At 38.5% G+C, this 26,192-nt stretch overlaps 2 protein-coding genes across 7 annotated transcripts in view; one reads left to right on the top strand and one right to left on the bottom strand.

Moving 5' to 3' along the window:
• The window catches only part of MTREX (Mtr4 exosome RNA helicase), an 83,442-nt gene extending 61,000 nt beyond the window's left edge, over positions 1-22,442 (top strand). Inside the window, exons 20-27 of the mRNA XM_054032447.1 lie at positions 3,503-3,613; positions 4,020-4,208; positions 5,754-5,917; positions 7,538-7,643; positions 11,696-11,752; positions 13,342-13,504; positions 21,520-21,624; positions 22,096-22,442. Coding sequence (XP_053888422.1) covers positions 3,503-3,613; positions 4,020-4,208; positions 5,754-5,917; positions 7,538-7,643; positions 11,696-11,752; positions 13,342-13,504; positions 21,520-21,624; positions 22,096-22,148 — 948 coding nt within the window. The 3' untranslated portion in view covers positions 22,149-22,442. The remainder of the gene's footprint in view (positions 1-3,502; positions 3,614-4,019; positions 4,209-5,753; positions 5,918-7,537; positions 7,644-11,695; positions 11,753-13,341; positions 13,505-21,519; positions 21,625-22,095) is intronic.
• The window catches only part of PLPP1 (phospholipid phosphatase 1), a 125,166-nt gene continuing 121,211 nt past the window's right edge, over positions 22,238-26,192 (bottom strand). For all 6 annotated transcript variants that reach the window (XM_054032449.1, XM_054032448.1, XM_054032452.1 and 3 more), the window contains one exon: positions 22,238-22,730. In XM_054032449.1, coding sequence (XP_053888424.1) covers positions 22,602-22,730 — 129 coding nt within the window. In that variant the 3' untranslated portion in view covers positions 22,238-22,601. The remainder of the gene's footprint in view (positions 22,731-26,192) is intronic.

Here is a 26,192-nt window from a genome sequence, read left to right as displayed (position 1 = left end):
CAAACTGTGTGGCTGAAGCCAGCACTATTAGTTCGTCACGTTAATGAAATTAAGTCTGAAATTTGAAAGATATATATTTTAAAAGACTGCAGTATCGTAGTTCTTTGTATATTGAAAACTATCTGAAAACCTGCAAAATCTGTTTTGTGGTGTTTGTTCTGACAGAACCCTATTTTGAAGTGCAAGAATTTCAGTCCTCTTCCAATTAAGCTTGCATTGCAAGCTGTATCTTTGATGTACTTTAAAGAAGTGCTTTTTAACTTTAACTTTTGCCCTTTATTTAAAAAAACCTACTATGTACTGTGGAAAATAATCCAATTGTTGCAGAGATGTTTATTAAATTATGAGTAAATGAGTTTTGTAGAATGCTAGGTTTAACTATCTAGCTGCACACAGAAAACATTTTTTCTTGTATGTGGTAAAACATAGAACTCACCTTATCAGCCCATAAAGCTATTGTAATGGACATTATAGAAGTTGCTGTGGTAAACTAATTTCTTCAAAATCCCTAAAGCCAAATTCTAATGATATTTCTACAAAGTACAATTTAATGCTGCTACTTTGCTCCAACAGACTCTTCCCTGAAATACAAATGCATGTCACAATTTGCTAAATAGAATTGGGACATGCAGAAGTACGATAGTCAGAGTTAGCTTATTAACAACATTTTCACACTTACAGATTGGGAATTATTGGTGCTTAAATGCTTGCTGATGAGAATAGTGCAAATATAGGCCCCAACTCAGCAAAGCATGTGTTCAAGTGGTTTTAGGTATTAAAGTTACTTTTCTAAAGTTTGTGTACAGTACGTCTCACTCTGATATTCTTGCATTCAGATTTCAGAAACAGAAAGCCTTACAAAACTCGCTAAAGATTTGGTTACTTAATATCTAGTAACTTTTGAATAGTAGGCATAATGTCCATTACATGTATGGGGGACACTTCATAATAACTTCTTAATGATATTTCATGCTTCTGTCATACCCATTGAACTTTGTCACTTGCATAATGGTAAGATTATTTCTAACTGCTTAATAAACATGCCTTCAAAGTTCTCTGATCAGTGAATTACTAAAAAAGTTGCAGTGGAGATTGCAACAGAGTATAAACAAGTAATGAAAGAAGTTGAGAATATACACGCTAAAATATGGATGCCCTTTTCTCAGGTATTGCATTGAAAACAGTCACATAAGTGTTTACAGTAATGTGAAAGATGGAAGTTTGTCAACACATGCAGCACAAGCTCATAGACTCATAGACTTTAAGGTCAGAAGGGACCATTATGATCATCTGGTCTGACCCCCTGCATGATGCAGGCTGCAAGACCCTTCCCTGGACTCTGCCGTTGAAGTCCCCAATCCTGTGTTTTAGTGACTTCAATCGGCTGAGACCCTCCTGCTAGTGATCCCTGCCCCATGCTGCGGAGGAAGGCGAAAAACCTCCAGAGGCTCAGCCAATCTACCCTGGAGGAAAATTCCTTCCCGACCCCAAATATGGCGATCAGTAATACCCCGAGCATATAGGCAAGAGTCTCTAGCCTGACCCTTGTTGGCCATTATGCTATTCATGTACCATTGCTTGGTCTTCCTTGGCTACTATGTTTTACCATTAAACCATTCCCTCCATAAACTTATCCAACTTAATCTTAAAACCAGACAGGTCCGTCGCCCCCACCGTTTCCCTCGGAAGGCCGTTCCAATATTTCACCCCTCTGACGGTCAGAAACCTTCGTCTAATTTCAAGCCTGAACTTCCCCACGGCCAGTTTATATCCATTCGTTCTCGTGTCCACATTAGTACTAAGCTGGAATAATTCCTCTCCCTCCCTTGTATTAACCCCTCTGATATATTTGAAGATAGCAATCATATCCCCCCTCAGCCTTCGCTTTGTCAGACTAAACAACCCGAGCTCCTCTAGTCTCTTTTCATACGACAAGCTCTTAAACCATGTTATACAGAAGACCTTTTGATAGCTATTAGCAGGATTGACTTAGCGAGGCATGTTGGTAGTCATACTTGTACATCATATCTGAAGAATTTGAAAGAAGTTTTGCAAATGCATGAGACTACTGACTAACTGGACTTAGTTACAGCTCAGAAGATTGTGCTGTTTATTTTTTTGTAGACTTTCAAGGACATATTAACCTCTGTTTTTTAAAGCACTATTTAATTAAGCTTGGCAGAATTTGATTTTTATTTTATAATTTCAGTATATAATATCTGTTTATTTTTAAGCTTTTTTCCAAATTTTATTGATATTTAAATTTTCATAGTTGCGGGAAATTATGGAGGGAATCAGATAATAGGGGAGGGATCAGGCAATTGTTGAATGATGCTAGATGTTGAGATTTAAAAATGTAAAGCTTTTTATAACCATAAAAACACAAATTGTCAATGTCACATGTCAAAATATAGAGTATATATCTTTAAATCAAATTCTAATACATTCTCAAGCAGCATTTTTTCTTTCTTCACCTATTTGTAAATTTAAATTACTGTTATTATTTATTATTGTTGTTTGTTTTTCATCCCTGTGTGGTGAAATTGGCATTTACTGACATTTACCGATAAAAAGCCAATCCTTTCAAGCCTAGTAACGATCCAGAAGAAAGTTATTTATAAAGACGTTGGTTGAACTATTTAAAATAGAATGAAACAAGGTGTGCTAAACAGAGAAGACTAAAAACATTCAGTGACTAATACTTTAACGTTTGTACTGAACCTTGGAAAAAGGGCCTCGGTCTTTTCAGTTATTATGTAAGCAAGACATTTCTCATCTTACTTGCATATTTAGAACATTCTTTTAAAAAATGTAAAACAGCACATATTCATATTTGTATGATAGTGTGTTTTGCAAGTTTAAAAGTGAAGACTCCAAAATAGGAACAGAATGAATTTTAAGTAGGCTTTATTTTATGTACAGTTTTTCGTAAGGGACTTTGGTTCAGATTTTTAAAGGTGTACAGGCTTTGCTGTGCTCAGCATTGCAATGTCTAACGGATTTAGGAGCATAAATCTTTTTTTTAAAAAGGGATTTTAAGCATTTAGCCTAAATCCCAAGTGCCTAAAACCCTTTTGAAAATCAGATTCCTAAATCACTTAGGCCTTGCAACGCTGACCAAAGCCAAGCCTAAATATCTTTTCAAATCTGGGCCTTTTTCTACTATTGCTAAAGTAATAACTAACATAACACTGACGGATCATGCAGTTAATTATAATTTGAGCATGACACCACTGTTCAGTTAGTTTCATGTGGTCAGAAAATCTGTTACAAAATCGGGTAGGAAGAATTCTTTAGCCAACATTTCAACATGGGTTATTAATTCTGTTCGGGATACAGTGTTCAGTTGTTACAACTCTGGAATAATCTGCAAAAGAAATCACAATTTGCTTTCTGCTAAGAAGTTAGAAATTAATTAAAAATAAATTTTACAATGATTGAAAGGCATCAATAAAAATCTCCTGTATTGTTACTTTATCATTTACCGCACTCTTTTGTACAGGTTGTTCCCGTTTTGGTGCATCTTCTCTCAGCTATCAGCAGTGTCCGACTTTACATACCCAAAGACCTGAGGCCCATCGACAATAGGCAAAGTGTGTTAAAATCTATACAGGTATGTAACTTCCACAAGAATTTTAAAAAACAAAACAAGCAGTATACTCTAAACAGCCAGACACAATAGGGCATGAGAACACTGTTTCTTACATTCACATTGAGGTTTGCTTCATGTCTTCAGTCATCTGAGATTTAGTGTTTTAGAAACAGAGTACATGTAAAACATTGGTTGCCTTCAAACAAAATGACTTACCTGATTATTTTAAAAACTGAAATCTAATGTGCCTAGTTTCAGCATATATGAAACTTCAATAAAAGTTTCTTCTATACCTTAAATAGTCTAATTATGCCGTTTGTTTTGTTTTTCAGTCTGTCCTTTAAATGTACATTTTAATCTATAAAATCTTGTGTTGCTACTAATGTCTGCATTCCAAAAAGTGCATTTTTAAATCTTTTTGTTGCAGGAAGTACAGAAGCGGTTCCCTGATGGAGTACCATTATTGGACCCCATTGATGACATGGGCATCAAAGACCAAGGACTGAAAAAAGTCATCCAAAAAATAGAGGCTTTTGAACATAGGATGTATTCACATCCACTTCACAATGATTCCAGTTTGGAGACTGTATATAAGCTTTGTGAAAGAAAAGCACAGGTGAGGGATGGACTATGTCAGCAATTAGCTGAAGGCACAGCCAATAAGTGTGCCCCTCTCATTGATTACATTTTATCTGGAAAGTGAAATGTTAGTCACCTTCTCTCCTCCTCCCCCCCCCCCCCCAAGCAATATTGCAGAATCTCAGTAGGTCTGGCTGAGTTTTCATGGAGTACGCTTTACTCTTCGAGGTAGTTGATAGAAAGTGTGCAAATCTGATCTGAAAAAGATTTATCTGGAAAAATTGACATGAACCAGAATGCTGCTCAGTTGTCACTAATCCTAATCATTAAGAAAAATTAAGTAGCAATGTGCATAATACAAATAATGTGCATTTTCACATATGCCAGATATACTTTAAAGTGACCAGTTTTTCTACACTTTCAGACTATTCCCAAAATAATTCCAAAAAGATTGATAGGCACAGTGTAAAAGACTGTTTAAAAACTGATCCATATAAAGTATTTGATAATCAAAATAAGTGAAATCACACACTGGGACAAGTTTCAGAGTAGCAGCCGTGTTAGTCTGTATCCACAAAAAGAACAGGAGTACTTGTGGCACCTTAGAGACTAACAAATTTATTAGAGCATAAGCTTTCATGGGCTACTGCCCACTTCTTCGGATGCACTGGGACAAATTCTCTGCTGCCTTACATTCATTGTAGTCCCACAGAAGTCACTCAGTGCCCAATTCTTCCATTCTTATTCATGCTGAAATAGCACCCTTTTTCGGTGAGTATACTCATTAAAATGAATAGGACTGTTGGACTAAAGTGCTAGTTGGCTCCAGTTAGGCCTGGTATCGGAGCCTGGCTCTGATTGTAAATTAGCCTAGAATTAGGCCTCCAGTCTAGTCTTCCTTAACTGTGTGGTGCCAAGAGGGCTGGGGACAGCAGTGTTGGAAAGCTCTTGGAATCAAAGGATTTAAATTTATTCATTTTGAAACTGATTATCCTACCCTACAATTATCATCAAGAAGGCGTCTGTCATCCTATTGGAGCAGTTTATTACAAGTTTTATGGCACAATTTATTTGTATGTGATTATTGTTGAATGGCCTTGTGGTGAAGGCACTAGCCTGGGACTAGAATTCCCAGCTCTTCCACAGACTTCTTGTGTGACTTTCACCAGGTCGTGTGTCCGTGTCCGTCCATCAATTCCCTGTGTGTAAAATGGGGATAATATTTCCCGTCCTCTTATGGGTATAGATATACTATGATGATGGAGGCCATATTGTTAGTACATATCTTTAAAATACAACTACATCTCTACCCCGATATAATGCTGTCTTTGGGAGTCAAAAAATCTTACTGCGTTATAGGTGAAACCGCGTTATATTGAACTTGCTTTGATCCGCCAGAGTGCGCAGCCCCGCCTCCCCAGAGCGCTGTTTTACCGCGTTATATCCGAATTCGTGTTATATCGCGTCGCATTATATCAGGGTAGAGGTGTATCTGTATCTTTGTATTCTGCTGAAGTTGTCTTAAGTGTCTGTGTTAAGAATACAGGGTCTGAAAAATTTTGTACACTTCTGGGGTTCACAGATTGCAGTGGATATTAGAACAGCAAAGCGAGAACTAAAGAAAGCCAGAACTGTCTTACAAATGGATGAGCTCAAGTGCCGCAAACGTGTATTGAGAAGATTGGGTTTTGCCACGTCATCTGATGTCATAGAGATGAAAGGACGAGTTGCTTGTGAAATCAGCAGGTAACTGAAGGTTCCTATGGAAGTGTTATGCATACATATGCCTTGCTGAACCCTGCTGATGCTTAACATATTATATTTCTAATCCTAGTTACAGCATGATAGAGGCCACTTTTAAAAATCTTTAATAGGAATGCACATGTTAAAAATACATTTTCTGTGTATTACAGAGAACAGTGATTTTCTTTAATCCCTTCCAAAGAAAAAGGAATAGACTAGTGAAAGCAATAAGATTCTAATATCCTAAAGATAAAATGTAATGGAAATTTGAACTGATAAGAAAATGATCTGTTAAAAGGCCAGGACAATGGCTTTTCTTTACAAAGCCCGGGCCTCAGTCTCTTGTAATATTTACTGTATCAGATATCATACATTTATGCCATGACAGCTAGGGCCCTCTAAATTTCTATAGCCCAGTTCCTTGTATTCCATTAATCCAGATTGCCCATAAACTCTTAGGTGTAGCAACAGTTATTCTAATGTCAGTTCATTGACACTACTGAAGAGTACAATTTAATTGATGCCAAAGGGCTGCGGAATAGATGAAAAACAATAAATGTGATTGTAAGAAAGTAATGCATTTACTAGGCATGTACCATGTTAGAACAGGTATTTCAAAAAAGATTCGGATGGGAACTGTATCAATTAAATCAAACTTCAATATCTCAGAAAATTTGTCAGATTTATTTTGTACAAGTGGCTATAGCCACTAAAGCTTGTAATTCTTGGTAAGTACAATTCTTTTTTAAAACTTAACACCACAGTAGGTGCTGTTTTTGTGCCTGCTCCATGAAATTGTTGCCCTAATTCTTTCTTGCTATTCTGATGTATCTTATTACATTAAATAACACAGTAGAATTAAGCAGTACATAACAAGAGTTGGTCAGTAGCTTACGAAATTCCATACTTCCATGTAATTTAGGAATTGTTTGCTAATTGTCTATTTTTCTGTATTGAGCTTTTACATTTTTATTTTCATTTGAGTTTTGCCTAGAAAAAGTCTGAAGTAAAAGTGCAACAGTATTTTAGCTGATGCCCAATCAAAGAAAACTCATGATTTGTCTGCAGATCTGTTTTTTATATAGCTCATGACCAGGTTTGCTTTAGATTTTATAAGCACACTGAACTGTTTGCTATATCCTATAATATCATGAAAATGTCAATTGTATCCTGTTAACCATCTCTTCTCCAACAATTGCACTCCCAGTTTCTCAAGGCTTTATCACAAACCAAATGTTCTAACCTTTTTTTTTATTATTATTCTGTTGTCCTTTCTCTGGATCTGTATAATCTCCTTTATGTCCTAACTGTCAAAGTGATAACTAACACTGGGCATAGCTGCTGTAACAGTTCGCTTGTAAACTGGCAAGAGATTCTTTGTGGCCAAGTAAAGCTTTTTTGGTTTAGAAGGACTTGATTTTTTTCAGAAACATCATTTCTCGCTTCTCCTTTCCCTTCCCTGACAAATCAAACTTAATTTTCAGTTTTCCAGTAAACTGTCAAAATAAAAAGCTATTCTCTCTTGTGCACGCAATGTACTTTATAATGCAAAATGTATAGAATTAGAAATACTATTTTAAGAGGTCTGTTACTTAAGCTTCCGTCTCGTTTTCTCCATTATAGTGCTGATGAACTGCTCCTGACAGAAATGATGTTTAATGGGCTCTTCAATGACTTATCTGCAGAACAAGCAACTGCATTACTAAGCTGCTTTGTATTTCAAGAGAATGTGAGTTACTTTTCAGAAATCATAGATTTGTTTGTTTGTATCTATCAAAGCTATAGTAGAACAACCAAATTCATGTTCCAGTAAACACCAGACCCACACTGAAATCAGATTTCCAGGTTTCCACTTTACTGAAGTACAGACCAGTGAGGGTTGCTGACTGGTCCAATGATAGTCAAGCATTGACTATTCTCCTGCCTCTGCTACAGCTGTCACCGTATTCACTAGGAGTAGAGGTGTTCCCTGCATTTCTGATAAAGTCTTTAAGGTACTACAAAGACAATTGTGAATTTTGAAACTATAAGCATCATTATCAACCCAGCAGGATAAATCAAAAGCTGATTGGCATGAAGTTAATAACAGTAAGTCCTGGGGGAGAGGAGTATCAAGTGAATTTTTACTGCCAGAAAATTAGGTAATTATAAACATGGTGAAATACAACTGAAAAAAAATCAATTAAATGTGTTTGAGTTGTGTGATGAACAGTACCCTGATGATTGCAGTACCCAGCTTCACAAACTGAGTCTAGCAGCATATTAGGTTGTATGAAAAGGAAAATAAGTTTAAAAGAAAAGAAATAATGGTATCTCCTATGGAAAGTGTCAGGCTGGAATATTGTGGTCTGTTTTGTTTGCCTAAAGCAGTCTTTAAAAGGATATCCATGAATGAGGGGAAAGTACAGGAAGGTTCTTGGACCTTCCTGTACTTATGGTAGTAATTTTTATATCACTAAAGAAAAAGTAGTAGTATTTGGCAAGTTGTGATAAAATCAAATTTTAGCAATCCCTCTTCTCTCTGACAATAGCACTTCCATCCCTCTCCTGGAGTGGCAGCGTTACTTTAACACACGCACTCACACTCACTCTTTGTGAGCAACAGCTTCAATTCCTTGACATAATCTAACCCGGGTACTTCCAAGTGCCTGTTGTCAGAGGTACCGTATCTAAAAAAAGACATAAGACTCTGAGGTGAAACATACTAGCAGAGTCATTGTACATGGTCATGATTTGAAGCTACAGGACAAGGTTTAAATTATATTTTGGGAATGACTGCTTCTCCCGGAGAGTGGTTGGAAAGTATAACAATCTATTTTGAATTAAATAGGAGCAAGTAGTATAAAGGAAGTGAGTATACCATGTATTTGGAATACAAATTACAATTGGTTATGCCTACATCTAATCTCTGTGAGTATCACTGGGAATACTAAGGGTTCTTACATCTTTGGTGTCAATGGATACAGGGGTGATGGCAATTATCAGCCAATAAGTAGGCTGGATGACATAAACTGAGTTTCTGTGGAAGTGTCTCATTTTGGGGGAGAGTTGGCTTTTTTTTTTTTTTAATGAAGATAATTTCTGGGACAGCATACATGCAAAATTCCTCCTCACTCACTCAGACATGCAGAATGATGACCAGTCACATCCAAGATTTTCCCACTCTCTAGGGCTCCCTCCTTTGCGTGTCTGTTTTAATTTCTGCCTTGCTCAGAGCACCACATAGGAAGGCTAATCTCTGCACTATGTCTAAAAGAAGCCACCCTAAGTGGGACTTCTAAACTTCTTCAGCAGCCCTTGTAGACTCATTGGCAGCCATAGACTTTGCTAGAACTATAATGTTCTGGTGCAGTGACCTAAAAAGCCTTAACTTTTAGAACCATGGTAAATTCAAGTTGATAGTAAAGGAAATATCCACCATCACCACTGAAGCTAAGGATGAATCCATGGACTCCATGAGGCTGGCAGCAAGCTCAGTGGCCAGGCATAAACACCGACATAAACTATAAGGCCAAAGCTGCATACCTCAAAATTGTCAGGTATAAGCCTATTTAGGGAGCTGCCTAATGAGGTCCTAACTAACACTGAGAATCCAAACATTTGATCCCCACTCAAGAAAATTCCAAGTAGGTCTACAGGCCCTCTCATGTGCAAGGGTGGAAGCTTTTTTCATCTCAACCCACAGGAGAGGGACTTTTTTTTTCCAATAAAGTTGTTTAAAAAAAAATTTTTTTTTAATTGAAAATATCTGTTAGCATGTATTACATGAATGATTTTGTTAAAATATTTTCATGAAGATTCAGGACTCTAAACCCCTTGGGGTGACTAATCTGTTGCTGTCTGGTCCCCATGCAGTGGGGCTGTTTAATGAAGAGCCTCAAGCCTGACACATGCGTACGGTCCCCCCTCCCAAGAAGCTAGAGTGAAGATTTCAATGGAGGAGCAGCACATCAGCATGCACTCTCTGTTTTGAGGGAAAATCATACCTACATTGAAAACTTTAACTGTCAAGACACTGCTGTGGTTCCAGTGTAGGTAGCAAATTTGGATTTACAGCAAAACTTGTATTAGGGTTGCCACTACTGAAAACTGCAGGGTATTTCTGACTTTTACAGGTACATCTAGAATCCTGACCTGTGCTCTTGTGGACACAAATAGAGCTGCCGAAAAGCAGAAAACACAGTACAAAGATCAAGTTTTTCAGATAAAATCTAAAAGTCTGAGAGAGGTGTACAGCAATCTGGAGGTCCTAGCCCTTTAAACTTTTTGTATTGGCACATTTGCCATCTTTTAAAATGTGATGCAAATATAAATACACCTCTTATAACAGCTGAGCCATGTCACCTCTTTGAAATACCCAGCCTCTGCCTGCCAAACTTTCTAAATCATACAGCTTGTCCTGGATGCCCCATTATATTAGCTTCTGATTAAATAAATAAAGCTCAATGACATAATCTGCAATGCTCAGTCATCTGTTTCTGTGCTTTCCAACATAAAAGAAAATGTTCTAGTCATGGAAATTTTGATTGATGTGTTTAAGAAGACATCTCTTATGAGAGAGGAGTAAATACAGCTTTTGTCAGAAACAGTATCTCTGTCTCTACTGACTTATAAAATTATACTAATTTCACAAAGACTTCCCCCATTTAGAACTGAAAGAAGTTTTCTAATTTTACTCCAGTATTTTGTGGGAGTGGGGGGTGGAATCCTCACTAGGAGGATTAGAGGCAAGTCATAGTTGGACTTAAGTAAGAGTTACTCTTTCATAAAAGTATCAAGATCACACATCTTATTTTTAATTCACTTCATAGTGCTAATTGTTGGCAAGGACTTATGGCCTTTGAAATTCAAAATAAATATTCATACAGTAGTAAAGCCAGTTCCTGTAAACGTGATGCAGTTTGTTAATGCTGGGCGCTGAATACTTCACTATTTATGCAGCTGATACTTGAAGAAATTCAAAGTATTTTCCTGTAGTGATGCTTAGTATTGTGAACATATTTTAAAAAAAATCATACATGTAAGATATCGCTACAGATGGCTAGCAAAATGTGGCACCTATGTTGACTCTAGAAGTGAAGAGTCGCAGATGCTAATAATTTACTGTAATGGGAGTGATGCCTATGTACACCATTTCTCAGGTGTAATAGAAAGTTAAGTAACAGAACACATAATAACATATTATAGATCGTAAAATCTATTAGTAACAGCAATGAATCCAGGCTCAAACCAGGACACACAAGGCTGTTGCACTTGGTTAGCCTAGAGATTCTTATTCATACCCATTGACACTTTATACATCATTCTTTTAAAAATAAAAATTCCACCTATACATTTTTCTACATTCTTAATTAAAAGTGAAGCTTCAAATTCATAATAAAATGGCTGTTGATTGGTACGTTCTAGAATAATTTATAATATTGAAAATTCAAACTTAAGTTTTAACAGAGGGACTGTCTTGAGTGTATCTAGTACAGAAAAAGGATGCCTTTTAGTCCCATTAGCATGTTTTCTTTATTGAAAGTCTTTCTTTTGTGTTCAGTTAATTTATATTTTAACTTTCATGTTAAGGATACCCGGAGAAACAGACAGATGCTCTATTTTTAAATAAACGTACTTGAAGTAGATTCTAGTATTTGTGATAACCGGTGTGGGAGGGCATTAGAAAGGTTTAATGTGGCACTAACATATCTGGTAATGTTGCAGATTTGATTTTGCATTTAACTTGATTTAAATTGGGAATATGGAGCTCATGAGCTTGTTTAATATTTTCTTTTTCAGTCCAGCGAAATGCCCAAATTGACAGAGCAATTGGCAGGACCGCTTCGCCAAATGCAGGTAAATTTTCCAGTAAAAATCTTTGAATTCAGTGGGACAGCTCACTGGCATAAAGTTAAGCATATGCGTAAGTGCAGGAGTGAGATTGAATTCTGGTAAAATTGGTGAATTCTTTGTCTAATTATACTAGCGCAAGACTTTGCCATCATAATAGTGGATTTTGTTATTCTTGGTTATACAGTCTTTTTTTGAGGCCTGTGCAAATTAGAGGGTCGTAGCTTCTGTAGTTCAAGCTTATTGCACACACCAGGGACTCTGTGAATTCTTCCATTCCCATTCCCACCCCCTCAGGGCTCCATGTGTGCCACCCTCCCATCCCCATCTATTTCTGGGACTCCCTGCAGCTCCCCACAGCCAGGGGTTTGCTGTGAATTCCAATGCCCTCCACTCTCCCTTCCCCCTGGCCAGGGACTCTGTATGCCCCCTTCTCCATACCAGGATCCCACAATCATTAGGGGTTGTGCCCCCCATATTCTCTCCTCCCCTATAACAGGGTCCCCTATTCTTCCCGCATGCCCCCATTTCCTCCACCACCCCATTATTGTTAGTCTGGGATAAAAGTCATTCCAGGGTGTCAACATGTTAAATTCTATTGGGAGGATGAGCAGGGTGGTGGTGTGCAGTAAGGTGTTTATTTGGGTGCCTTCAATGACATGTTTGCTCTATAGACTAGTGGCTCTCAACCTTTCCAGACTACTGTACCCCTTTCAGGAGTTTAGTCTTGTGTATCCCCAAGTTTCGCCTCACTTAAAAACTACTTACAAAAGTTTCACAGCACACTTGCATCTGAAGAAGTGAGGTTCTTACCCACGAAAGCTTATGCTCCCAATACTTCTGTTAGTCTTAAAGGTGCCACAGGACCCTCTGTTGCTTTTTACAGCACACCATTACTGAAAAAATTGCTGACTTTCTCATTTTTACCATATAATTATAAAATAAATCAATTGGAATATAAACATTGTATTTACATTTCAGTGTATAGTATTTAGAGGAGTATAAACAAGTCATTGTCTGTATGAAATTTTAGTTTGCACTAACTTCTCTAGTGCTTTTTATGTAGCCTGTTGTAAAACTAATATCTAGATGAAACCCCTGGAAGACCTCTCCGTACCACCAGGAGTACGCATACCCCTGGTAGAGAGCCACAGCTATAGACAACTGAAGAGATCCTTGAAGCTGTGTCTCTGCTAACCAGATGCATCGGCTTCATGTGCCTCTTGTTTTTCCCTTTTTGGTTTTCCACTTTTCCCCGAAATCAGTAGGGTTCTGGCTGTTGATGGCCTAGAACACATTACCTAACATTTTGAAATTGATCAGATGCAGAGTTCAAAAGTTATCATGTTCTGTTCAGACACACGTAAATAGAGAAATGCCATCAAGTTGCATGTAAGGCCTTCATGAGCTTGGCCAATTAACATGTATCATTCTTAGATTTTAACATACAAGTTAATAACTGCACTGTAAATTGCTTGGTTACATTTATTCTAATGAGATTTCAAATTCTAGTGTAAACAATGTGTTAGTTTCTGATTTTGAAGAATTTGTCACAGTGCAACTTGATTTTAAAACTAAACCTTTTATTGCTAAAGGAATGTGCTAAAAGAATTGCCAAAGTTTCAGCAGAAGCTAAATTGGAAATCGATGAGGAAAATTACCTAAACTCCTTCAGACCCAACCTGATGGATGTAGTATACACATGGGCGAATGGAGCTACTTTTGCTCACATCTGCAAAATGACCGATGTCTTTGAAGGTATATTGTTTTAAAACTTCCATTTTGTGAAATGTCAGTGTGGTACAGTTCACAAATTCTGTGTGATTGACTTCTGTTCCTTGTGATGTAGTTAAAGTTTGCATTCTTCTGTTGGGAGAAAATTAGGAATTTGAAAGGCCCAAAGTTGGTTCTGAATATCCTTCTGAAAGTACTGTAAAGTTACTCAAGCCAGATATTTCAAGTATTTGCTTTCTTTGTAGTAGAAAACCACAAACTTTTTCTAGTTTGTGTAGAAATCATTTTAAGTCTACTTAACTGTTTGGTAATTTGGAAACTAAAAAAAATTTGACTGACTCCTTGATAATAAATAACCAATTTATTTAACCGAAAAGAGTCGCATTTATAAAACACAGAAATCCTAAACATTGCAGTATATTGTGCTTACAAGAAGAATTTTAATGCTCAGTTTTCTTATTCAAAGCAGAAATGTTTGCCTCAACAAATCTATAACTCTTGTTACATCAGTTAATGATGACCAGCAAAATAGTATGCAAGGGAAAGTGGAGATTTTTGCTTCATAATTTTAGTTTTGTAAAAGTTAAGTCCTTAGCACTTAATTACAAAGTCAGAGGAGAAAATATTTTGGAAAGAAGCTAGGAGAGTCTTAAAAATGTACTAGGTAGGGAAGATTCTTTACTTAAGTCAGCTTTAATGAATATACATCCTGATTTAATTTCAGTTGTGATTACAGGAGGTCAGTTCTCCCCCACCCGATTCATTGAGTTGCCGTAGTAAAATCAGTTTTTTGTTTCCATAACAAAGTCAACAAAGATGGTTCATTTTGACATCTAAAAGAAGAAAGTTGTTTTCCTGACAGTTTGATTTTTAAAATATGAGATGCAAAGGGACTTAATTTGTATTCTGATGAGAGAATCCATTAGATTCAGTTCAGTGTCTAATGCACTCAGGAATATTTGCGTATTGCTTACTGACAAGTAAAAATGTGGTGATCTAATTTTCTAGCTCGTCTCTGGTAGATACTTTAGGGACACTGTGCATGCATTTTGATTTAGTGGAGAGCACAGAATGTGAAACTTGTATTTTGTAAAGCCTTGTAGAGAATTCTTTCAAACCTTTTAACTTGATGCCAGAGTCTCAGCTATCAACATTTTAGAAAGCGGATTCCTACTGATATTATTTTGTATTTTATTGTTTTGTTTGTTCTGTTGCCAGCTCAGAAAACTACATGGGTTATCAAAAACTATTTTCCTTTGAAAATGGAACACTAGCAGATTCTTTAGTTTACTTTTTGCTTCCTAAGCTTGGTTTGGTGCTGTACAAAATGTTAACTTTTATAGTGTTACAATTGACTTCTTCCTCAATAACATTGTAAGGTTACTAATATTATTTTATTACTTTTTTGTGATGCACCATGATCCAAGCTTTAATTTATGGGAGGAAAAATGAGTAAAGAACTGAGTGAGAATTAAATATTAATAATACTTTGCAAAGTGCCATACAAATATTAATCCGCAGAAGACCTTCTTAGGCCGTTGGTAGTTTCTTAGGTGCAGCCACTTCAGAGAATTTATTCCTTCCCCAGCTCCCACCTATTTGTTTTCCAAATGATGTCCCTCTTCAAAACAGCTGCATAATTTTGCATTCTTGCTCTTTGGTCTCTCTTTTCTTCTTTGTGCCTTAAAATTCTCAGGTAGAATCTTGTTTGGGGAGAGGCTTGCTAAGAAAGTGGTGATTGACAATAGCCAAAGATTTCACTCCCTACAACAAAACCCAAAAAAGGGCTACAAGCCTTCCTAGTTTTATCCACAGCAAAGGTACCAGAGAAGAGACTCCTGACTCCAGGGGTAAACCTAGGTATGGATCACCAAGGGGAAGCCTGGACCCAGGAATGGGACTAGTCCCTCCTTCCACTCCAAAACATTGGTGTGTCTGCAGTAGGGTTCCTAGAAATAAGGACAGGGTATCACTCTTCACAAGCAGATGGGAGTCAATCCACTTCAGTATAAAGTTCAGCACAAATCTCAAGATGTCAAGAAATGCACAATACTGGCTGCTATATCTCACTTCCTAAAGTTCTGGCAGTAGAACTTGTGTTTCAAGAAAGGTACTCAGTACTCTGTACCCCTGATCTTCATAGTAAGAAGATGGAGAGGAGTTTAGGCCACCTTAAGATCATAAGGAGGCCAGAACAGTGGGATGAAGACACTAGCTTATACTCTTATCAAAATTTCTGCATGAAGCCTAATAACAATGGTGGATCTAGCAGAGATTTAGAAGCTCCTTCCCATTAGCACTGTCATCATCGGTTTGTGGTTTGCCAGCAGAAATAGTCACTAGCAAAAGAAAACATTTCACTTTGGCTGTCCTCTGCCCTATGGTACTCACAAAGGTATTAGCAGTGATAATAGTTGGGCTGAGAAGTCTAAGACTTAAGTTCCGCACATTCTTAAATGACATACTGTTAGACTGTAACTGGTAAGGTGAGAGCAAATATGATTCACATCCTGTGCTGAGTATAAATACTTCACCAGCTTTGTAACCTTGCTTGGTTACCTGTTAGGGCTCTGTTCAATGTAGACAGGCCTGTAGATATTTTTGAACTTTTAGGGCTGTGGAGAACACAAGGAAGGCGATTGCTTGCCCGTACTACCAGTGGGTCATGTCATTTCGTGATATGAAGCACGTATGTCAGTGAAAGGAATCTTCTTGTCTCATGTTCATTCAAGGATTCAGCACAACGGAGGGAAAGTTCACGTACACATTTATAGCCTTTCTGAGCAGTTTAGTGCACTGTGTGCATAAACATCCAACAGGTCTCAGTTGCAGATTCTTTTTATGCTAATTGTATTCAGCACTTTACTAAAATACTCAATACTCTCCAGGCAAGCAGCGTCTCCACTACCACATCTCATCCTTATGAAAACTCTGCTGATTTGTTAGCTCTGGTGGGTTTTGTTCTTTGTTTATCAAGGAGTATGAAGGGCAGCTGGAGTTTAAGGAGTTAGATCATTCCTAATGCTTAATTCCACTGAGGTTGAGGGTTGTGAGCCATTATGTCCTTGATGTGACTTCATGGTTATATAAAGCTTCCAGCATGAACCTTACCTAATTCCTTTGCCTCTTTTCAAATGGTGTAATACACTTTCAGTGAAGACAGCAACCCCCAGGCCTCTGCAAGAAATTGGGCATCAAACCAAAAATTGTCTAACTCCTCCCCTTTTCTTCTTTGAAGAAGGGGAACTTCTACAGTTGCATTATCCTGCCCTAGGATTCCACTCCTACGGCTTATATCACCTACATACGCAGGTAAGAGACAGCAAGTCCCTCCAAAGGAAAAGGACAAAAACAGAATTTCCCCAGCTCTAGGGGCTGGTCTGTATGGCAGAATCTCCCTGTGTTTTGAAGGTGGTTGTGGAGAATCAAGTTAGCCGGCATGACTATGACATCGCAGGCAGCAGTCCAAGCGAAATGGTACTCAGCATCATGTCAGTTTAATTATTATTTCTTCATCGTAAGATCAAAAACGGGGGGAGTTTGAGTTGCCTTTGATCTTAAGAACCAGTGTTTTAATAATGATTAGGTGACGTGCTGAACACGTGTCCTAGCCTGCCCTGCCAGCACTGTGTTGGCTAGCACTTTTCTTCACTACACAATGTTACTGTGTTCGATCAGGTTCGGTAATCGTTGAAATAAGGAAATTGACACATTCTTGCTCATTTACTCTGAATTCCTGGCCATCATTAATTTATGCTGGAAATCTGATGTGTAGTACGGTGCCAAAAACCTACTAAGCTAGGTTTCCTGTGACCAACAGAAAACCTGGCAATCAGTACTTCTGGACTCAGCAGATTCCTCCTATTGAGAGGCTGCCTTTCTGACCACTGAAAGAAATTGTATCCCTTGGAGATACGCTCCAAAGGAATAGGGAAGGAAACAGATGATGGAAATCAAGAGCTACTCCCACCTAGCTGTTCTTCCTGTGTTTCCCAGTTCACTCTTGGCTGAATAGGCCACACACAAATTAAAAATACCATTTTCCCATTTGTTACATACTGCCTATGTTGTGACTAAGAGGACTGCTGGCTGCACATGGGGAACAGAGTCAGAGCCCAGGCTGTTAGCTATTATTCTAGCCTTTTGGTCATTCTTTGCAGTGGTGGAGCCAGCAGACTTTTCCTCTAAACTTACGGGTCTATCTTTCATCTTTTGTGAGGGTGAAGATGCATGATTCTTCCCTTAAGGGGGTTTGTAAAAGGAGACAATTCCTGCAGAATTGTCCAAAAATAAATGCTAACTCTGAGGATTTACCCAGATAGACCATTGTGGACTTTGTACCACACTGCACCTACGTTTTATATCAAAGTACCTGAGTTTCTGCAGCATAGTGGCACTGAATTCTGTGGTACATTGATATAGGGGTTTCAAGTAAATTAAAAAACAAGCTTTTATTGAATTGAATATGAAAATGAATAATAAAATGAGGAACACTGTGGTTATTGTGATATTAAATACAAGTCTCCATTGAGGGGCTTGTCTAGACGTTGGCAGGTCTGTGTATATGAGGGAACTTTTAGTGCATGTTAGCAATGTTCACATAGACAGAGCATGGCCTGCTAGTGAGCTGTAGATTTACGCCCTGGCGTGCCTCGCACTATTTTGTCTGGACAAACCCTAACTCTTTCTAATTTAATACTGTCCCCATACTACACGATTCTCTTCCACACTGAAAGCAACACGTAGTATGGCAGGATAGGATGGGGGTGAGAACTAGAAACTTTGGCATGGTGGTAGGAGGCATTTGGCACCTACGAGAGGGGGTGGAAGCTGAGGCTAGGATTAATACCTTCTGTTCCCCTTTGTATTGTGGGCAGGGGTTGAAGTGAAGATCTGACATTCTGGGGGGAAGGGGAGAGCTTAAACATTTGCATACTTAATTTGTTCCTCATTATTACAAAAACACCAAATTGTATTGAGTTAAAATGCTGCAAAATGATGTTTTGGATACTACCCCCCTGTTTTTTCCCTCCCTTTTTTCTTCACAGCAAGTGGCTAGAGGAAGGGCTTGTTTAGTAGGTATCTTCTTCACTATTACATGGTAGACAACTACATCCTGCTCCAGGTTTTTTGTGCTCTGGACCAGCAGGCACCAGGGCAGGATCTCTGGTAGAAAAATTGAGCTTTGCAACTCCTCAGCTGTATAGCTCCATTGCCAACGGTAGCAATGAGGGAAGCTGTAGGGTCGATAGGGGTTGACATTTTTAACAGTGATGGTGGTAAAAACAGAAAACCAAATTGATCTCCTCCCCACACACCCCTTTTGGAGGTGGTCAAAATTTTTGGATTTTCAGAAGTTGGGTTAATTCCCCATTGGAATAAAACCAAATTTGTGGAAACTTTTCAGAAAGACAAAAATGTCATTTTGGAAATAGTGAAATATGGTGTGTGTGTGTGTGGGGGGGGGGGGATAAATGGAACTGATTGTCAGTTTGAGTGATCTGCTGCCAGGGCTCCCAGGTTCTGTGGCAGCCCTGCCATGCAGACTGTCCTGGGGTTGGGACTCCCCAGGGCTACCAGAGACCTGAGCCACAAGAAATCTAGCTTGTACTACAGGCACAATAGCTAGAGATGCTCAAAATATCACTACCCCCTATTACCATAGCAACCCCCTCAAAAGTAACTTTTCTATGGAAGGGTGATTGTCACGCCTCCAAACAATTTTTACAGCTAGATATGTATAAAATGGAATAAAAGCCATGAACAGCCTTGAAGGAAACAACCACTAGGCATTTTACACACAATTCGCTCTTTTTCCAGAGCTTTTCCTTCACTATAAACTGAATGCCTGACTCCTGCCAGTGCTCCAGTGGCTGGCAGGCTCCCTGCCACGGGTTGCAGATGCTGGAACACTCGCAGGTTTCCAGTGGAAACCTGCCTGGTGTTTGAACAAGTTTTATCAAATCTGAAATAGATTTTGGAAAACACTTCTGAGCAGCTCTGTCCTTCTGCATTACAGCTGCCAACTGCGGCTCCTAATGTTCCTGTTGCAGCCTGAGCCTTTGAGTGCAGGAAGCTGTTTCCAAAATGGGGGGTGGAGTGTTGTGCATCGTTCCCAAAAAAAGGTTTCTTGCTAATAGCAGCAGCATTGATTTGTGAATAGAAATCAACCCAGTGCCTATCAATCAGAAGTAAAGTGGCCATGACAGAGTTTTATACTTACAAGCCGTAGTGGGGTAGGGGTGGAGGGGACAGAAAAGGGACCTAGAGTTTTGAAAAGGAAAACTGCCAAGCAATAATCTGTTTAAACATTTATAGATTGACTTGGGTTTTTTCAAAGGAAGATAATGTAAGTTTAGGAATAACTGGCTGCTGTGTACAACTTTGTTTTGAATGTACAAAAGCCTGTCTGCAACAATCCCAGCTATAATGAAGCCTGTCTGTGTAAGCTGGGGCTTGGTGGAATTATATTCTTGTAAACAGACTGGAGCAGGGACTTCCAGAAAACTGAGTCGATGTTTGCCAAAATGCAGCGTGGCTATGCTCAGGGGAACTGCTGATAGTTCACTTATTTTGGACTTGTGCTTTGTCTCAGTAATTGACTCCATATGGCTTTTAACCTACAATAGCGACAAGCGGTTTTACAGATACTGTCTCCTCATAGGAGTTACTTCTGCTGTAGTAGATATGCATGCCCATGCCTTAATGAAACAAAGGTGTGCAGGCTTTCACTGAATATAGACAATTGTAGAATTAGGGCTTTATTTTCAAAGAGGAGTGAGTGTCTTTAGGCCTGGGTGGCAGAGATGAATTACTCTGAACTGTCACTTCTGCAGTCTTCTTACAGACCAGGTTCTGCTTTATAGTGTCAGTTGTCTGTGGAGTCACAACTCTGCCTGAAAAAATTCATCAAACAGAAGCTCGTCCACAGCAGATAGTGCACTACATGTAGTAAATGCATGATCTGCTGGAAAGTTAGGTGAAAAATTACACTGAAGCTTATTGTTCTCCATATAGCTATCACTTCAGTGCTGTTTACAGTCAAACTATTCAAAGGTGAAATCTATACTGGACAGATATTTCCACACCATAAACTAGCTTTAAATTAGATTGTAACAAAGCAGCAAAAATTGTCTAATAGCACACACTACTTAGTTACCTCCCTTCTATTTTAGGTATCTCAAGTACGGTGCTTACATGTACTTAGTTATGCTACACATCTGTACAGGATGGGGAACATGTCATGCACCAGAATCTAGTGCAGTCTCCACTAGCGCTATTCATTGTCCTATTGCCAGCTCACTTTCTCTGCTACAGTCTTTGCCACCTACATGCAAAGCTCATCTGCTCAATAATCTCCCATTGCTTTTAGAATCAGATTGTCCATTATTCAAATTTTAAGGGGCAATGGAATCCATGTATAAAAAACAAATGCTACTGTCAGTTCAGGTAGTGAAGGAAAGGCTCTGGAAAAAGAGCTAGTTGTGTGTAAAATGCCTATTGGTTGTTCCTTTCAAGGCTATCTGTGTTTCAGCTGTTCATGACTTTTATTCTTCTCTAGCTGCAAAGATTGTCCAGACAATCACCTTTCCATAGAAAAGTTACTTTAGATGGGGTTGGAGTTTTTTGGAATGTGGGGCTAGGGTAGAAAGAGGTATTGATACTTTGAGCATCTCTAGTTTTTGTGCCTGTACTATAGGCTAAATTTCTTGTGCAATATTCAGGATTTCTAAAACTCTTGAGCAACTGAGTGAGATAGGTGGCCATGCACAAGAACTAACTTTACCAATAAACTTCATGCTCCAGCTTTCATTTCTAGAAATTGCCAGTTAGTGGTTTTAAAATGGAATTTGTTACAAATCCAGAGCATTGTACTTAAGGAAGTAGCCCTGAACTTGTACAGTTTAAGGATATCCTTTGTGTAGCAGCTCAAGTTACATCCTGTAATTATATTAATGATATGTCATCTAATGAATTTAGTCAACTTTCTCATTGCTATTATGTGAAGTGACAGCTAAACCAAGGTTTAATTTATCTAGGTAGCATAATTCGTTGTATGAGGCGGCTCGAAGAATTGCTCCGACAGATGTGTCAAGCAGCAAAGGCCATTGGAAACACAGAGCTGGAAAATAAGTTTGCGGAAGGTATGTATTTAGAATATAGTTATAAATAGAAGGGGTGAAAGCATGTGCCTATGAATGAAATCATTTCAGCTTGTAAAGAAAATATTTAAGCCAAGTTCTTCCCTGTTGAATTGTTATTGAAAATGCTACATTATCTGAGATAAAAGCACTCAACACATTATAGAAAGAATCAAGTCGACAGACAGGTAGGGGTGCTGGAAAGTCTGACGTGGCTTTAGAGAGTTTAGTTGCAATAGGAGGAAAAGCTAGCTTTTTTTTCCTATAAATATTTGGTAGATTTATGCCTAAAACTACTTAAAAGCAGAAACTCTACCTTTGGAAGGGTAGATGCATTATCTGTACTTTATCCATGAGTCTGAAGTCATGACTTCAACTGTGCACATAGATTATACAAGTCTTAAAGGTACCATATTGTCTAGTTCAGCTTCTACCTGTATGACAGGCATACTGATCTGTTTTTTTCTTTGATAGGAATTACCAAAATCAAGAGAGATATTGTGTTTGCTGCAAGCCTCTACCTCTAAGAAATCTATTTTCTGGAAGACAATTATGGATTGGGAGCAATCTGAGACTTGCTCACGGAGCAGAATAATTTTAGACTGGTGGCATCAGGCCAGTTTGCCATCTTCACCCCCAAGACAGACATTTAATGGTGTATGCATTTAAAACAGGAAGCATTCTAGCAAAGCATATTACATACACAGTGCTGTTTGTACATAAGTGTTACTATGTTATTTTAATAAAAAATTACATTTGTGTTTTTATAAGCAGTAAGCTTGAACTAATAGAATTAAAGATTTTTAAAGCTATTAGATATACACAATGCTGTTATGTTACTATATACATGTAAAGTGAGCATCCAAGAGAGATAGCAGCAGCAGTCCCTTAAAGGCATTTATTTATTTTACATAGGGAGACTCATTAAAATTTTTCTTTAAGAAAGCAGGAGACTTCACAGGATCATGCTCAGCAATTCTTCATGGTTGGTGATTACTGCCATAGTGATTTCCATTTGTTGGTGTCTCATGGAGAGTTGTATGCGAATCTTCTTCTTTGGGTTTAAACGTACATCCCCTCACTTTGAAAAAATCGGATACGTACACCACCTAAGTGAACAAATTATACACTGTTAGAATCTTGTAAAACCTTATGCCCATTGTCTGTCAACTAAAACTATCCACATTAAGGAGGTAGTCCTACAGTGTAAGTTCTTATGCATTTGGATTGGTCTTGTGTAGTGGTATGTGGCGCTAGGGCACTAAATTAACTGGTTCTGAGAGGAAAAAGTGACTACAAGAGCTCTTTACATTAAAGCTCAGATTTTCTGGTAGTTGATCAGTCTAATATTTCAGGTAACCGCTTGCTCATTCTTTTCCCTTTAGTATTTTGGGATGTAAAAAATAGAAAAAAGGATGTATGTATTTATGGTAAAATTAAGTTTAGCTCAAAGTCTACTTATTAATTGGCTGACCTCAGTTTCATACAATCAAGCAAATCCGGCACACTCTAGTTTCTGGAGAATCACTACAACCTTCCTTATGAGTGGACATTCTAAAGGTATAAGTTGCATGCATCAGTGTGGGTGTTGCTGCTTTCCAAGTTCACAGTTCAAAGCATTCCTATCATTTTATATTTAAATAAGTTGCAAATTATATTATAAAGCAGAATATGTATAACAAACACTTCATTAGGAGTATCTGTGGTTAACTTTATGCCATTTATGTACTGGGCACTCAACCCAAGCAGAACAAAATATTCATAGAAGCCTATCAGCACACTCAAAACGTATTTGAAATTGACAAAGTTTGTTAAAAGTAAGTTTATCTACTGAATTAAAAACTGGCAGCAACTATCTGCTGCTTAATATTTTAACAAACACAACTGCTGGAAAGCACTGGCTAACCCTAACCCTGGAACCAAAGTGCTAAACCTAGTGTTTGACAGAAGTAGCCTCTTCTGCAGGTACAGAGTATTTTCTTCATTTTAGTTCGAAGTTGAGGAACCAGGAAAGAGTGCTGTCCTCTTCCAAGCTATGAATAAAAGCTAGGTGGAAGGATGAAATTTACTAGTTCTAAAGTCTTTGACAACCAGAAATAGTCCAGAGCCTCCTGCTGCCCTATACCAGCCACCTTCCCTCTCTAGCTGTCGAGCAGCAGACCTGGTTCCAGCTTCCCTTCACAGGGTTTTTCAAATTTTATATAATTCTGTCCATCTGCCATTCACTTATAGCTCTTACCACCCCTCTTTCCCCCTGTCTAGCTCCATTATACTGACCCAGGGTGGACTGATTTAAATCAAGTAGGAAATCATGATCTAGATTATCTTGTTTTGTACTTGTACTTTATTTTTCTAAAGAAAGACAACCAGTGAAAGTCATCCTGCCAGGAAAACCAGTTAAGCTAGCACAGTTTAACATGCATTTCAGAGCCTTAATTTTTACACGTTAGAAAATGGCAACTATTTCTTATTTTCTAGAGGAAGATTAACTTTTTACTGATGGCTTGACAAATCATTTAAAAACAATTAAACAACATATTACCCCTAGTAGTGAACTGAACTATGTTTCTGGTCACCAACAAAAAACAATTAAAGGCCTAGAAACAAGGCCTACGAGGGAATATTGAAAAATTGGGTTTGTTTAGTCTGGAGAAGAGAAGACAGGGACACGGAAACAGATTTTAAAGTACATAAAAGGTTGTTACAAGAAGGAGGTAGAAAAATTGTTGATCTTAACCTCTGAGGATAGGACAAGAAGCAATGGACTTAAATTGCAGTAGGGACTGTTTAGGTTGACATTAGGGAAAACTTCCTAACTGTCAGAGTGGTTAAGTACTGGAATAAATTGCCCAGGGAGGTGATGGAATCTCCATCATTGGGGATTTTTAAGAACAGGTTGGACAAACTCCTGCAGGGGACTGGACTAGATGATCTCTCGAGGTCCCTTTCAGTTCTATGATTCTATATCCAAGATTTTAGCACTGGAAGGCCTCATTCTGTTCCTTTATGAATGAAAGTGAAATGTAAAGGGAAAACAAGCAAATCTGACTCCCAGTCAGATTCTCAACTTTGAATAAGCTACAGTAGTTGAATAAACTGAAGAGGAAATATTCTCTGACCATGTAGAAGAGGCTACTGTTATCCAAAAGCTAGTTCAGCACTCCAAACTCTGCTTCCAGGAGCTTAACCAGTGCCTTCCAGCAATTCAGTAGTTGGCCCTTCTTTAAAACGTCACATGTAATGCTTGAATGTTGTCAGTTTAATTTAATGCTAGATTATAGTAAATTTAGGCCTCAACATAAAATTGACATTTAAACAAAATTAAAGTTATCCATTCTGCCCTCTCCCCTCACCAATTCCCACCCAGCACAAATCTCCTTGCCTCTGACATCTGCCCCATCCCCTGACTTCCTCCTCAACAATTTGTTTTCTACTCCTTCACATTGGCCTAGTAACACCTGTACTTCTCCAGCTTAATTGAATCTTATGTCCTCAATTCCAGCCACATTTTCACCACCCTTGACCGACTCAAACCTTCCCCTCTTCTCTCTGCAAAGGGTCTTACAGATTTCTACCAAGAGAAAAATTTTAAAAAGACATGATCTTCCTTCCTGCCTTCTCTTAACCCCACCACTTGTCCCAAATAACCCAATGCCAGCTCTTGCTCTCCTTTCTACCATTCATCCCCTCCCTTACTTATACATCTCCTCTTTTCTGGCTCTTTCCCATCACAATAGAAACCTGCTTTAGTCTCATCTTAAACCCACCCTTGACTTCACTTACCTCTTCAGCTACCGACCCTTCTCCTTCTAATCTCTAAGCTCATTGAGCACACCAGTTAAAAATCACTGTCATTCTCCTCCTCCAATTCAATCTTAGACCCTCTAAAATACAGCTTCTGCCCCTTGCACACGCCCCTGAAACTGCATTAAGTCTTTACTCACCCTTTTCTAGCCATGTCAGTTGCAGCAGCAGTACTCCATCCTCATCCTTGACCTGTCAACCACCTTTCAAACTGACTGTACTCCTCTTGAAATATTGTCCTCTCTTGGCTTCCATGAATGTCCTCCCGCTTCTCCTCTGACCTCTCAAATTGCTCTCATCAGTGTCCTAAGAATGACCCTACTGGGTCAGACCAAAGATCCATCTAGCCCAGTATCCTGTCTTCCAACAGTGGCCAATGCCAGGTGCCCCAGAGAGAATGAACAGAACAGGTAATCAAGTGATCCTTTCCCTGTCACTCATTCCCAGCTTCTGGCAAACAGAGGCTAGGGCCACCATTCCTGCCCATCCTGGCTAATAGCCATTGATGGACCTATCCTCCATGAATTTATCTAGTTCTTTTTTGAACCCTGTTATGGTCTTGGCCTTCACAACATCCTCTGAAAAGGAGTGCCAGAGCTTGACTCTGCATTGTGTGAAGAAACACTTCCTTTAATTTGTTTTAAACCTGCTGCCTATTAATTTCATTTGGTGACCCCTAGCTGTCCCCTATAAATCCTTTGGGGATCCTCCTCCCCCCAGCTTTCCACGGGGCTCTGTCCTTGGTCCCCTTTACACCATATTTCTGG

Source organism: Malaclemys terrapin, chromosome 6, assembly GCF_027887155.1.
Source record: "Malaclemys terrapin pileata isolate rMalTer1 chromosome 6, rMalTer1.hap1, whole genome shotgun sequence".
In the NCBI taxonomy this organism is placed as follows: Eukaryota; Metazoa; Chordata; order Testudines; family Emydidae; genus Malaclemys; species Malaclemys terrapin.
Note: the sequence above shows the minus strand (reverse complement) of the source record. Positions and strands in the feature narration are given on the sequence as shown.